At 41.4% G+C, this 15,581-nt stretch overlaps 1 protein-coding gene across 2 annotated transcripts in view; it reads right to left on the bottom strand.

Moving 5' to 3' along the window:
* The window catches only part of SPIDR (scaffold protein involved in DNA repair), a 330,087-nt gene that overhangs the window by 194,000 nt on the left and 120,506 nt on the right, over positions 1-15,581 (bottom strand). For both annotated transcript variants that reach the window (XM_045004445.1, XM_045004444.1), the window contains exon 8: positions 13,329-13,548. In XM_045004445.1, coding sequence (XP_044860380.1) covers positions 13,329-13,548 — 220 coding nt within the window. The remainder of the gene's footprint in view (positions 1-13,328; positions 13,549-15,581) is intronic.

Consider the following 15,581-nt stretch of genomic DNA (forward strand, 5'->3'; position numbering starts at 1 on the left):
GACTCTGTCGCTTTTTACAGTGAAATTGAGAGATTCAGGCTCATTTAAAGCCTTTCTCACTGAATTCAAATGCTGCGCAACTGGCTGAACACCATCAATCCATGCAGACCATCTAGTTTTGGACATCCCATGCAGTGAAACAGGAAGATATTGCTTCAGATTTTCCCACCTTTGTAGACTGTTACTGAAGACATTGTACATGTGCTGAACAGTTCCAAAGTAAGTTATTGCCTCCTTGCATGATTCAGCACAGTCAACACCTACAAGGTTTAATGTGTGGTTTCCACAGCTGGAGAAAATACAGTTTGAATTATGTTCTAGCAGAACTGCTTGTACACCTTTGTGCTTCCCATAAAAACAAGCTGCGAAACTTATCAAATGTCAAAAAATTAACAAGTGTCTAAATTTGAGGTCCCCTTTGAGCTTGAAGCCCTCCTGCCCACCTCCTCTGATTGGCCCTACATCTTCTCATCGTCATCCACTCCACTCCTCTCCTCTCAACCTCTTCTCACACATCCTACTGCTCTCTTTTCTTGAAAGTGTAGCATCTCCACATAGGGTGACTTCTTGTCCTGTAATTTACAGGGATAGCCTCTCTCTTATGCATTATTTTCTATGATACATCAGTTTGGTGGTTAAAAAACTGAATTCGTTCATTCTCTTGAAAATAATTGGATCAAGTGACAATGACTGCTATAGAGATTTTTCATCTGAAATTTGCATTTGCAGGGGTCTATTGCTTCAACCGGCTGTGACAATTATATGAACTGAGGAACAGATAGAATCTACAGAATGTTTTCTTAAAGTCAAAGATCTTTAACCCACAAATCCTTCTTAACTCTGTCCTGATATTATTTTGCCTACCTATGCATAAGCCTAATATAAATATATTATTTATCAGTCTGGCTAAAAAGGATTTGAATTATTTTGATCTTTTACGTCTTGGATGAAAGGACACAAATAATACCTATGACTATCTGTTTAGTTTTTTTACGATATGTTTGAATGGCTGTACAGTACAGATAGCGGGTTTATGCCATAGGGTTTTTTTTTTCTTTTTCATCTATAGGATCCCAACCAAAACATGCTAAGAATCTACTCTGAGGTGTGACAACTGAATTTATCTTTGCATTTTTTTAAAATGGGTAAATCCTTAGTATTATTATGCTAAAATGGATATGAAAGAGATACCACACTTGCTACAGATAGCTTTCTGAAGTCATGTCCAAACTACAAACTTTTGCTGACACAAGTTGTGTTGGCATGAAACCGCTCGCTGCAGCTACTATATCGCTTGTGCACATTGATGCATACTTGGTGCCTTGCATTAGTGCTGTGCATACTCAGCAGGAGTGCTTGTGTCCGTGCAGACTACAGTGCACCATGAGTAGGTATCCCAGCATGGAGCTTGCCACCATCCAGCACACTGTCTTTTGGGAAATTTTGGCAATGCCTGGTAGGGCAAAAACAAGTCATGACGGAGTGACGGGGAGCAAGGGGTCAAGTTCCCATCATGCAACTTTCTCCACCCCATAATGCACTCTCTAGCCCATAATTTTCATACCTATTTTAAAAATCTCCGATATCTGTATGGGACTTGCTGCTGTCTGCCATCTGTGAGAGAAGCTTGGAGCCTGCACAGCTCTGCACAATTATCATGAGCACTGCAAGCAAAGGACACATGATCCTCTGGTATTTGCAGAACCACAAGAGCAGCCCCGGGGAACACGACAGTTTCCAGGAGGTCAGATGGAACAAACTGAGAACCAATTCAAGATTGTTCGTAGCATTTGTGTAGCAGCTGCAACTGGTAGAGTGCTTGTTTCTCTCGGCCTGAAAAATGAGCACTGACTCGTAAAAGTGCATGGTAATGCAGGTTTGCCATGACAAACAGGGGCTGCAGAACTTTTGGATATGAAAGGCCACATTTCTGGATCTGTGTGCCAAGCCCGCCCCAGCCCTCCAGAGCTTGGACACCAATATGGGAGCTGCACTAACAGTGGAAAAGCAGGTGGTAATCGCACTGTGGAAACTTGCAACACTGGATTGCTACCGCTCAATGGGAAATCATTTTGGAAAATGTATCGTGGGGCCACTGTCATGCAAGTGTGCAGGGCCATTAATCATCTCCTGCTACACAGGACTGCGACTCCAGGCAATGTTCAGGACAGAATGGATGGATTTGCAGATATGGTGTTCCCAAACTGTGGCGAAGCAATAAATAGCACACATATTGCTATTTTGGCACCAGACCACCTTGTCACAGAGTACATCAACAGAAAGGGTGATTCTCCTATAGTCATGCTAATACTAATGGATCACCAGGGATGCTTCACCAACATCAATGTGGTCTGATCAGGGAAGGTATATGATGCTTGCATCTTTAAGAACATAGGACTGTTCAAAAAGCTACAAGCAGGGACTTTTTTTCCTCAACTGGTGGACTACCATTGGTGATGTTGAAATGCCAACAATGATCCTGGGGGACCAAGCCTACCCCTTGCTCATGAAGCTATACATCTGCCACTCCCATAGCACCAAGGAAAGATTCAACTACTGACTCAGCAGGCGCAGAATGACAGTGCTTCTGGTAGATTGAAGGGGCACTGGTGTTGTTTACTCACAAGATTGGATCTCAATGAGAAAAATATCCCAATGGTTATAGCTGCCTGCTGTGTCCTGCATAATATCTGTGAGGCAACAAGGGAAAAGTTGCTGCCAGGGTTGATAGCAGAGGTGGAGTGGCTATCGGCTGAGTTTGAACAGTCAGATACAAAGGCTGTCAGAAAAGCTCAACAAGGAAGTATACAGGGAGGCTTTGAAAGAGCACTAACAGTGAGCCACAGTAATGTGTTGTGGTGTTGAGGCTCTACCTCATCATGCAGTTTGGGGGACTGTTAGGAATTATGTGGTGCTTGGTGCACATGTAGGAATACCACCAACAATGCATCTATTACTTCTGTATTGCTAGCTGCACATTTATGATTATTACCCTATGTTTGTCACTGATCCTATGAGTTGTCAAAGTGTACAATCACAAGTAAGTGGATACTTTCAATACCATCAGCCATTCTGCAGCACACACTGGGAACTAATAAAGATTAATTATTTCGCAAACAAGAGAGTTTTACTGAGTAACAAAAAGACTTGACAAAAAATTCTGTGCCAGTTAAAAGCAAATACATTAAAACCTTAATAAATGTATGGAACAAAGCTTAAAGAAGGGGAACCCACATTCATGTGCATTTTAGCTACACGTACATCAACCGTGGCTCTCATAGGTCAATGTATGTTAAGCTGTGGTTCTCCTTGACATCCCCTGGTGTGGAGTGGTAAGAGAAGGGATGTGGTCCATGATGCTATGGGAAATGTTGTCCGGGCGTTGTAGGGACATGCTATACTGCTGTTCTCCATGGACTGCAAAGGAGGTGAGCTCAGGATTATTGAATCTGTAGGCACACAAGAGTCTGAAGCTTCTGTGTTTGCTGCTGCAGAAGCCCCATTACATCTTGGTGCATCTCCCTCTCTGACTCACTCCTGGACCTGTCTCCTGTCCATGGTATCCTTCTCCATAAAGTCTGCAATATTCATCCTACAGGCCCCCTGTTCATGGTCTGATGCAGCACTGACTTGCAGGATTCTCACTGAAAATGTCATTCCAAGTCCTCTTCTTTCTCTTGCTTAACTAGCTCAGGCATTCTGCAGGTGCGCAGGGGGAACCTCTCAAGGCCGCAACAGAAGCAGCTACAGATAAAACACACAGAGGTACCATTGCCAGTGCAGTCACAATGGAAAGTGAAAGTTATGATTCAAAGCTCCCTTCCCTTGCTCCCTTAAAGTTGTAAAGAAGACAGGCTTACTGACACTTCTGCTTCGGAGTGCTTGTGCACAGCAACACTCACCGCACCAACCATGGTGAGTATGGGCTGCCAGGGGTGAGAGATATGTTCAGTTACATAAAACAAAGAGTTTAGAGCAAGGGCACTAAATACTGCCACCATTTTCCACAGTCAGTAGTGATTTTAGCTGATCTCTCACTCCTTATGGTAACAAAGGCACAAAAAGCACAGCTTCAGCTGATGTCCCAAAGCTGCCTGCGCCCATATGCTGCTAACCTGTGTACTGCAATGGTACCTGCCAAAGTGATCACCAATTGGCATTGGAAAGTGTCCTACTGCAGAAGAAGAAATAAGGCTGCCATTCCTATAAACCTTCGAGAGAGGACGGCAGAGTGCCCCCATGGAAGTTTTGTCAAGATCGCTGAGGAGGATTTAAGGGACATCCCTGCGTACACAAACAAACTGTTCCAGGTGGTCCCCCTGCCTAACTGTCAGGGAAATGAAAAGCAGATAATGACTCTACCTCAAAGAATTTGATGAACAACTAGCCAAAAACTGAAAAAGTAACAGCAATATTTTTTTTTAAGTACATCAGAAGCAGGAAGCCTACTAAACAACCAGTGGGGCCACTGGACAATCAAGATGCTAAAGGAGCACTCAAGGACGATAAGGCCATAGCGGAGAAACTAAAGGAATTCTTTGCATAGGTCTTCATGGTTGAGGATGTGAGGGAGATTCCCAAACCTGAGCCATTCTTTTTAGGTGACAAATCTGAGGAACTGTCCCAGATTGAAGTGTCATTAGAGGAGGTTTTGGAACAAATTGATAAACTAAACAGTAATAAGACACCAGGACCAGATGGTATTCACCAAAGAGTTCTGAAGGAACTCAAATGTGAAATTGCAGAACTAATAACCGTAGTTTGTTACCTACCATTTAAATCAGCTTCTGTACCAAATGACTGGAAGATAGCTAATGTGATGCCAATTTTTAAAAAGGGCTCCAGAGGTGATCCTGGCAATTACAGGCTGGTAAACCTGATTTCAGTACCAGGCAAACTGATTGAAACTACAGTAAAGAACAAAATTGTCAGACACATGGATGAACATAATTTGTTGGGGAAGAGTCAACATGCTTTTTGTAAAGGGAAATCATGCCTCACCAATCTACTAGAATTCTTTGTGGGAGTCAACAAGCATGTGGACAAGGGGTATCCAGTGGATATAGTGTACTTAGATTTGCAGAAAGCCTTTGGCAAGGTCCTTCACCAAAGGCTCTTAAGCAAAGTAAGCTGTCATGGGATAAAAGGAAAGGTCCTCTCATGGATTGGTAACTGGTTAAAAGATAGGAAACAAAGGGTAGGAATAAATGGTCAGTTTTCAGAATGGAGAGAGGTAAAAATAGTAGTGTCGTCCAGGAGTCTGTACTGGGACCAGTCCTAATCAACATATTCATAAGCGATCTGGAAAAAGGGGTAAACAGTGACGTGGCAAAATTTGCAGATGATACAAAGCAACTCAAAATAGTTAAGTCCCAGGCAGACTGGGAAGAGCTACAAAAGAATCTCACAAAACTGGGTGACTGGTCAACAAAATGGCAGATGAAATTCAATGTTGATAAATGCAAAGTAATGCACATTGGAAAGCATAATCCCAACTATACATATAAAATGATGGTGTCTAAATTAGCTGTTACCACTCAAAAAAGAGATCTTGGAGTCATTGTGGATAGTTCTCTGAAAACATCCACTCAAAGTGCAGCAGCAGTCAAAAAAGCAAACAGAATGTTAGGCATCATTAAGAAAGGGATAGATAATAAGACAGAAAATATTATATTGCCTCTGTATAAATCCCTGGTACGCCCACATCTTGAATACTGCAGGCAGATGTGGTCGTCCCATCTCAAAAAAAAAAAAAGATATATTGGAATTGGAAAAGGTTCAGAAAAGGACATCAAAGATTATTAGGGGTATGGAATGGCTGTCATATAAGGAGAGATTAATAACATTAGGACTTTTCAGCTTGGAAAAGACATGACGGGGAGAATATGATAGAGGTCTACAAAATCATGACTAGTGTGGAGAAAGTAAATGAAGTGTTATTTACTCCTTCTCCTAATACAAGAACTAGGGGTCACCAATGAAATTAATAGGCAGCAGGTTTAAACAAATAAAAGGAAATATTTCTTCACACAGTCAACCTGTGGAACTCCTTGCCAGAGGATGTTGTGAAGGCCAAGACTATAACAGGGTTCAAAAAAGAACTAGATACATTCATGGAGGATAGATCCATCAATGGCTATTAGCCAGGATGGGCAGGGATGGTGTCCCTAGCTTCTGTTTGCCAGAAACTGGGATTGGGTGACAGGGGATGGATCACTTGATGATTATCTGTTCTGTTCATTCCCTCTGGGGCACCTGGCATTGGCCACTGTCGGAAGACAGGATACTGAGCTAGCTGTACCTTTGGTCTGATCCAGTATGGCCACTCTTATGTTCTCTCTTTGTTCTACAGCTACCTCTTATAGTACGAGTAAATAAATGAAAAGACGATAGCTGTGTCCTGCTAAGTTAGGGATGCCATCACTCTAATGGGAAATAAACACACTTATCCAAGGCTCCTTTGCCTGCATCGGGCTTGCCCATGCTCGACTGCCAGAACTGACTGGACTGTGGTAGATTCTCAATCAGGTCCTAGCTCGCATGTGCCCCATCCTCTTCCTCCTACTCGGCCTCACTGTTCATACCAGGGGCCTGTGACTCTGCCTCCTCCATGAGGTATCCATGGTGGTGTGCAAGGTGGTGGTGGGGTCTCTGCCAAGTGTGGCATGCAGCTCTTAATAAAAGCAGCAGGTCTGCGGCTCAGCAGTGGATCAACTGTTGGCCTCCCTGGCCTTCTGGTATGCCTGTCTCAGTTCCTTGTTTTCACACAGCACTGCTGCTGCTCCCCGTCATACTCCTTCTCCTGCAGCTCCCCATGCAATTTGCTTGTAAATTTCCAAATTTCTATGGTTAGTCCGTAACTGTGCTTGTACAGCCTCTTTTCCCCACAGGCCCAGTAGATCCAATATCTCCTGTCTGCTCCAAGCCGATATGTGTCTGGATTGTGTAGCCAACACGGTCAGCTGGACAGTTGCACATAACTGTGGAGACCTGCTAGGTGTGCTTGCCAATCTGGACAATCAGGAAAAAGCACTTCAAAAATTTGCAGGGCTTTAAAGGTGGAGAGATCTTCCAGTCTGCGTAACCCCTGGATTGTGGAGTCACAATTGTGACTAGAGTGGTCAGTTTCAGGCACTGTGGGAGAGATGCTGGAGGACTGTTAGCGTCAACATCGGTAACAGAGCATTTACATTTGCGCAGTGTCAACCTCAATACATTGACCATAACTCAATGCCACTTGGGGAGGTGGTGTTACTATGTCGGCATAACAGAGAGCTTGTAGGAGACAAATGTAGGCATACACAATTAGGTCTACACATGGTGGCTTATGGGGACTTAACTTTGTAGTGTTGACCAGGCCTGAGAATAGATGGAAATAATCGTTCTGATTTTAAGGACAGGTTTCTTTTTAAGTCAATGTAACAGGACAGGCAGGCTGTTTTAACAAAATATGTTGGGGATAAAAATGCTTTTCAGAAGGCTGCAGCTGTTTCAGTTTCTCCTTAAGATAGCTTCACTTTTCCTAACTGCATGATCTTGAGAAAGTAATCACCTACAGATGGTAAGATCATATCTTTGGCTTTGAGGCTACTGCCATATCTACTTTAGAAATAGTCACCACGCTGGCTTTGGAATTTTGTAGAATTTTATCTGCTGGTTGAGCCTCCTTTCCCTTATCAGGGTTCTTCCACTCTGCTATTATAATATCTTCAAAGGAAGAATGTAAAGACAGTGCTCACTCCTTTTTTGATAGTGGGGATTTGCCTGTTGATTTCTTTTCCTCCTCTTTGTCTGGTTGAATGTCTATTATATCGATAATTTTTTAATGTACACATTGTATCAAAGGGCTCTGTAGGAAAACAATCTCTCTTGTTGATCCTGGTCTGACTGATCACCTCTGATTCAGAGAGCTTGCCTTTATCAGTGGAGCACGTAGAGGAACTGAAGTTTTGCCAAAGATATTTCTTCCTTATTTTTTTATGATTTAAAAAGAAGTTTACAAGGAACAGGAGAGTGCAAATGATAGAGTTCTTTTCCTGTTAGACAGCACCAAACTAGGGAACATGCTGTTCCTGTGTTTCATTAACAGAGTTAGCCCAAGCTGCTACTTTATCTTTATCAAACAGGCTGAGGTATTTTGTGATAGCATTTTTTTTTTAAAAGCCTCCTTGTCTGTAAAACAGTGACATGGGCAAAATGTCTTCCTCCTGTCTAACAAAGAGTGTACCCACTTGAACAGGAAAAGTGAAGTTAGAACTGTATTTGCCCCTTCAAACGTATGTTGAGGAAGCAGTAGGTATATCTGAACTTACAACAACTATGAAATCCAAGTTGTGGGTACACTCTGGGATCACTTTTCTTGCCAAGTTTTATTAAGATTGATCCCTTCCCTACATGCTGCATTGGCTCCGTAAGAAAACAAACATTGGCTATTGTCTCCCTACCCATGCCTCCTACATCCAGTATTCTCTGAACATGCAAGGGTTTTTGGACTAAGACCAAAATTGACAAAAGTCTCCTTCAGTCTCAGGACTGAGACATCTTACAAATTAGACAACTTCTGTTTTTTTCTGCCTGTTTAGAACAAGTCAACTGACACACTTCAGGTAAATGATACATTTCCTGTGAGTCATCTCCAGAGAAAATCCTTTTTGGTTTATGGTTGGAACTTCAGAAATTCATAATATACACGACGAACTAACAACTACAATTAATGTTCAGTGTGCCTCTTTTCCCTACTCCAAAAACTTCTACCTGAATAGGCAAAAGTAGCTTTTACTGTTGCAGGCAGAACTTTTAGCAGGAAGTAGAAGAAATATCTTCTAGTCCAGAGCTTAATGACAAAAAATCTGAATTGCCCCTGGTAGCCATCAAGAAAAGGGGAACCCAGGTGTGATGGAGATACTGTAAGACAAGGTTTCCAACTAGGTAGGTAAGTTATAACTATATCCCTTTTACAGATGGTAAGCTGTGGCCACATAATGACCAAGAAGCAGCAGAACTCTGGAGTCTTTGCCTTGAGATGGTCTCCTTTTACACCTTTTGGCTGGGAGTATGTCATGCAACTTGGATAAAAGTCATGATGATAAAAATTAAATACTTTTTCAATTGTTTTGTCAATCCAGTCATTCAAAAAATCTAATGCTAAAAACAAAGGTTTGTATAATTCTAGTAAGTATTCATTTAAATTTTCATCACTGGCAATGGACTAAATCCTGTGCTCCTCTTCACTCCCTTCTCCCTGCTGAGCAGTGCCAATGGAACAAAGACTGATCACTTCTGCCTTGTAAGGTTTTGTTTCCCTGCAGACGGTGGTAATTCTCAGTAAAATAAATTCCCTTCAATGAGGATTGTAAATACACATTTTAAGTTTAACACAATGTATGAAACATTAATTAGGTGAAGAAAACTGATCCAATGATTGGAACAAATAGTGTCCGATCCTACACATTCTCTTTCACACGTGAAGTTACTTTGCATCAGTCAGAGTACTCATAAAAAGATCGTTCATGTGACTAAGGAATAATTTTTAGTAAAATTAGGACTTGTCTTAATGTTACAGTAACACGGGATTCTGTATATAAGTGTTTAGGGACAAATCCAAACACTGCTTCCAAAAATATGCATGCATATTTTCTGCAGGACCCATTTGCTTATGCAACATTTTTGTCTTTTTATGTCAAGTTGTGATTTGTGCTCAACAAATGTCCACTTACAAACTCATCCTCTGAAACTATAGATAATGCAAAGAGCAAAGTCTTTAAACGCTGGCTAAATTGCCTTGCGCATGCACAAATCAGCACTTGTGTGTCTAATGACCTTATTCACATGCTCAGTTGATCAATCTGTTCACACAAAGATTCAGTGCAAAACTCTGGAGAGTAATTTCAAGAACATATTTGAAAATGTTGCCCTACAGATTCAACTTACACCAACAGAAGCAGGCCTCTCTTAACTCACCCCATTCTGCATTACACTGCAAGCACCTCAAAAGAGTGGATGATCTTACATACTGTGCCATGTGTCCCAAGTATACCAGGGTGATTGAAGAATGAGGTAGTGGCCTTTACCACGACTTTCTTTGTTGATATAAGTCAAACCTCAACCCTTATTTTAACATCCTATTTTCTTATTCAGTTTGCTTTGTTTCTGATTGAGGATATAAATAAAATAAATTTGTAAATAAGCTCATTTTAAAAAAATAGAAGTTCTATTTAAACAGCGTTTTGGTGTTTTCAGATGCTTTTTTCACCTGTTCACATGTTAAAAAATAGCTTTATTTTAGAAAATAAAGGAAAACTGGCAGAACTTCAAAGGCCACAGCTGCATTTCATTACAACAAATTACACTCATTGTAGACTTGTACATACTTCTGTCCACATCCACAGTCCTATTGATTCCTATTTTCTATCCAGAGAAGTCAAATGCTGAATCATAACGCTGATGTGATGGAATCATTTACTAATGTTATAGAAGTGAATCTTACACGATTCAAAGCTTCATTTTATCTACTGTATATGATTTTGTACCAAGCTTAAAAGGATCATGTAAAGTCTTGGGTCCAACACTTTAAATTGTGACTTTAAAAATAATCATTGAGTACCCTATTCTAAGCTTGAAATAGAATCACTTTTTGTTTTACATTTTCTAACGTTAGTAGCCATAAATATTGTAACACAGTAACAAAAGATATTCAGTTCATAACATATTGGGTCAAACTAATCCATAGCATAACTCCATTGACTTCAGTGGATTTATATCAGGGATATATTTGTCCCATTATCTTTGGAAGAGACATTGATTTGATATGATATGAACAGGTTTTTCCCTCATGTTTTTTCCCCCTTCAAATAATAAAAATGTTTATTCAATCCAAAGGTAGTGGAGGATATTTTGTTACTGTTAAGTAACAGTTTAACCAAATAACCCTCACTCCCGCATAATTTTTTAAGTGTAGTGGAGGAAACATCCACTAAATATAAGACAAGTTTCAAACTTATCTAAAATTACAACTTCGAAATTATAACCTTTTTTTAAAAACAAGAAAAATGTTTATTTTAACAACATCCAGGTCAACTTCATTTAACATTTGGCTGAGTGAGGAAGACAGACAATTTGGCATCAAAATACCACCAAAATGATGTAAAATGGGACTGTATATCAGATATCATGGAACTTTGCCACTATTCACCAGTCTTTATAAATAAGCCCTTACAACAGAAATTACGAGAGCAGCTCTAACAACTCTGAAATGCCCAATGCATAAATATTCTGACTTCCTAAGATGATCTTTTACCAATATGAAGAACACTGTGGGGGTTCTGTGACTGCTCAGTGCTTAAGGAGCTTGTAAAGGATCTGCTTTTTTCTGTGTTGGGTTCCAAGTGACTATGCATAAATAGAGGTTACTCACTTGTAAACTAGAAGTTCTTCAAGTTGTGTGGTCCTTATCTGTATTCCACACGTGGGTACACATATGCACCATGTGCTTGAGTCCAGAAATTCTAACAAGCAGGTTCCATTGGCCCGCACGTGCTCAGTGGATCTCCTTGTGCATAAGAGGCATGCAGGATGACACCTCTCCAATTCCTCCTCTTAATGCAAATCCAGAGAGGTATGGAGCAGAGGGAATGGAGGGCAGGTAGTGGAATACAGATAGGGACCACAAATTGAAAAGAACTTCCAGTTACCAGTAAGTAACCATCATTTCTTCTTCGAGTGCTGGTACCTGACCTGCCCTTGCATCCCAGGACCCTGCAGGGTTGGAGGGTCCGAGTCAGTGTTAAGCTGGCACCTAGGGTCCAAGGCCTATTGATTTCCTGTGTGCACACGGTCCCAGCTTGACTCAGGTCTCAGAAGACCTCTGGATATATCTCAGAGTTCCTGGCAGCAGCAGAGCAGCACTGCAGGCAGCAGCGCAGTGGCTGGAAGCACCATTACTGCCTGGCCAAACCCACTCCCTGTTCCAGCTCCTCTTGCGGCAGCAGTTCCGGCTCCTCCTGGCTGCTGCATGGAGCTTGCCCGGAGCAGGGAGCAAAGTTGACAGGCACAAGGCGGCTTTAGCTACCGGGATGTTGTGGGTCATTCCTCCCCCAGCCATGCTGAACTGGGAGCCCTGCCGCTCCTCTGCCCTGCAGAGCAGCCCACTTGCTCCTGGCCCCTCCCCCACCCCCGCTCTCCCTGAGGCGGTGTGCACAAAGGCACCTGGGCAGTGTGCACTGTGAAAGCAATGAGTGGGAGCAAGCCCCAAAACTTCCCAACAGCCTTCCTGTGATCTCTTATCCCTACCCCCTGAGGTGACACAGATACTTTTACCTACTGCTGTTTGGGATAACACCTAAGATGACTATGAGAAAGATATTAGCAGAAAAAAAGTTTTCTATTTTTCAGTTTGTATACAACCTTGGGTGGTGGGGAGAGGAGCAACAGCCCTACTATAAAAAGTCTCCAAACTTCTGACCCAATGCAACAATGCCTATATGCTACAACTAACCATTCACTCTAAAAATATAGTCACCGTATGCTGCCCTCAGTCCAGAAAAGTAAAACAGTTCAGCCAAAGTTATATTTTGACAAATTCCAGAAAAAGTTAACAACGTGTGCTACAGTTGAGTTTGTGGAGTGGAAGAGAGTTAGCAGTGAAAATGATAACCAGCCATTCAGTGTAGTCGTCTTACTGATAAGTAGTGAGTGATTTATTTACTTTTTTCAGACACATCATCTTTCCAGGGAGTATCTGCTGAGTACTGCACAGTTAGAATAGACTTTTCCACCAACAGGGATATACCCAAACTAAAGACAACACAGGAACATTCCTGACTAACTTTACCCCACCAGAAAATGTATTTTATTGGCATTAACGTTGTAAAATGTTCTTCATAACTTTCATGAATTCTAAACATGAAAATATTAAATGAAAAACAAAATCAAAGCCCACAGTAGCACAAGCAGGTACACCTCTACCTCGATATAACGCTGTCCTCGGGAGCCAAAAAAATCTTACCGCGTTATAGGTGAAACCACATTATATAGAACTTGCTTTGATCCACTGGAGTGCGCAGCCCTGCCCAACCCAGAGCACTGCTTTACAGCGTTATATCCGAATTCATATTATATCGGGTCTAGTTATATCGAGGTAGAGGTGTATTACATTTTCTTGTTACCTAATCTAGCATTGCATTAACGTGTCTGTCCGAAATTCTCACAAGCCACCAAAGACACAGGGCCTAACTCTCTCAAGCCTTTTCTGTAATAATGTGATGAACGGTCTGATAAAAATACCTTATATTTTAACACTATGGCCGGTGCAACCAACGTATTGTACTTACCAGGGAGGATAGATGTGGACAATATCCTGTGGGACTCCCTTGAGGTGAGCTGCTGTTTCCTTTGTAAAGAGAACTTTGACTCTGGGCTCAGTATCAACGACAACATCTTCAGAGGAGCTGTCAGCAGACAGCTGTCCCAAATGCTGGCAGAGAGCAACTTGCATAGAGCACTCCTCATGCACCTCTAAGATCTTCACAATTAATACACCAGATTTGCCTCCTGGAAAGTAAGCAAAGTGACAAAAACAAAATAAAAAGTTAGGAAGACGTGTTCTACAGACCAGAGTAGTGGTACACAGATTCACATCCCATTTCCAGACTCCTCTCATTTCTTTTGACAAAGCAGTCAAAACTGTTTGGCCTTGTTAAACAAACAAAGTGAAATAATACACCACCAGGCTATGAACCTGCTGTGTTAAAAACCACATGGTCACAAAACATATTCTATATAGATGTCATGAACTGAACAAAGCATGAAAGTCTCTCTGTGTATTCCAAATACTGATCACAGTACCATACACCATTTAAAAAAACAAACCCAACACTATTTTTGAAGCTGTCAATATACCACCCCTTTGTTTTTAATAAACTGTCTTTTAATGTTGCCTAATTTTCAATTCCTTGCTTCTTTTGTCCTTTTCTATGGCCAAATATGGCCTTGACTGTGCAGTTAGAATAAGGAAGAATCGTACAGGTGATGGGAATCTACCCCTGCAGTGGGGTAGCTAGGCATACAGTTGTTGTGCACCCAATCTCCTGTCACTAATACAGTCCATAGCCCTTAATAGCACCTGGGCCCTCTGCATACCCCATACACAGCGACAGTAGGCAAATCATACAGACAAAGGAGAACTCCCTGGATACTTTTGCCACCTCCCATATCCCTTCACTGTAATGTAGAGAGGCACTGTAGCAACAGTGATTAGGGTCTTCTGCATCCACAGAGGGTGTGCTAGAACTCCAAGTGTGCACCACCTCAAAAGCCCCACCGGGCAGATACGTTCCTTAGCTGCACAACTCTTATGCTATGGAAGTGCCCATTTGACACCCATGAAGCTGCTGATGATATACACCATTATTGTTTACACATTCAAGACAATGTCACTGTGAAGTTGATGGCTATGATATTGGATAAAAGTAAATAAAAAGGGATAAGATTATCATTTTTCTTGTTTCAGGGCAACTGTAATGTTTTGTTCTGATTTCAACTTTTTTATTTTATTTTATATTAATAGAATCATAGAAATGAAGGGCTGGAAGGTACCTCAAGAAGTCATCAAGCCCAGCTCCCTGCATTGTGGCAGGACCAAGTACACATAGACCATCCCTGACAGGTGTTTGGAAGCTTTGAAAAAGAAGTTAGACAATGATGGGGACTCGAGGACATCCCTTGGTAGCTTAAATACCCTTATAGTTAGAAAGTTTTCCTAACATCTAACCTAAATCTCTCTTGCTGCAATTAAGCCCATTACTTCTTGTCCTACCTTCAGTGGACATGGAGAGCAATTGATCACCATCCTCTAACAGCCCTTAAGATACTGGAAAACTTATTAGATCACCCCTCAGTCTTCTCTCAACATTAAACATGCCCAGTTTTTCAACCTTTCCCCATCAGTCATGTTTTCTATACCTTTTATAATTTTTGTTGCTCTCCTCTGTACTCTTTCCAAGTTGTCCTTATCCTTCCTAAAGTGTTGTGCCAAGAACTGGATGAAATACTCTAGCTGGGACCTCACCAGTGCCAAGTAGAGCAGGACATTTACCTTCTGTGTATTACATACAACACTCCTGTTCATATTAGTCTTTTTTGCAGCTGCATTAAATTGATGACTCATTCAGTTTGTGATCCACTATATCCCCCAGATCTTTTTCAGTAGTACTAACATCTAGCCAGTTATACCCCATTTTGTATTTGTGCATTTGATTTTACCTTCCTAAGTACACTTGTCTTTATTGAATTTAATCTTGTTGAATTCAGACCAATTCTCCAATTTGTCAAGGTAATTTTGCATGCTAATTCTGTCCTCCAAAATGCTTGCAGCCCCTCCCAGCTTGGTGTCATCTGCAAATTTTATAAGCATACTCTCTAACCCATTATTCAAATGATTAATGAAAATATTAAATAGTACCAGACCCAGAACTGACCTCTGTGGGACCACAGTAGATATGCTCTCCCAACTTAAGAACATAAGAACGGCCATACTGGGTCAGACCAAAGGTCCATCAAGCCCAGTATCCTGTCCTCTGACAGTG

The sequence above is a fragment of the Mauremys mutica genome, chromosome 2 (assembly GCF_020497125.1).
Source record: "Mauremys mutica isolate MM-2020 ecotype Southern chromosome 2, ASM2049712v1, whole genome shotgun sequence".
Classification (NCBI taxonomy): Eukaryota; Metazoa; Chordata; order Testudines; family Geoemydidae; genus Mauremys; species Mauremys mutica.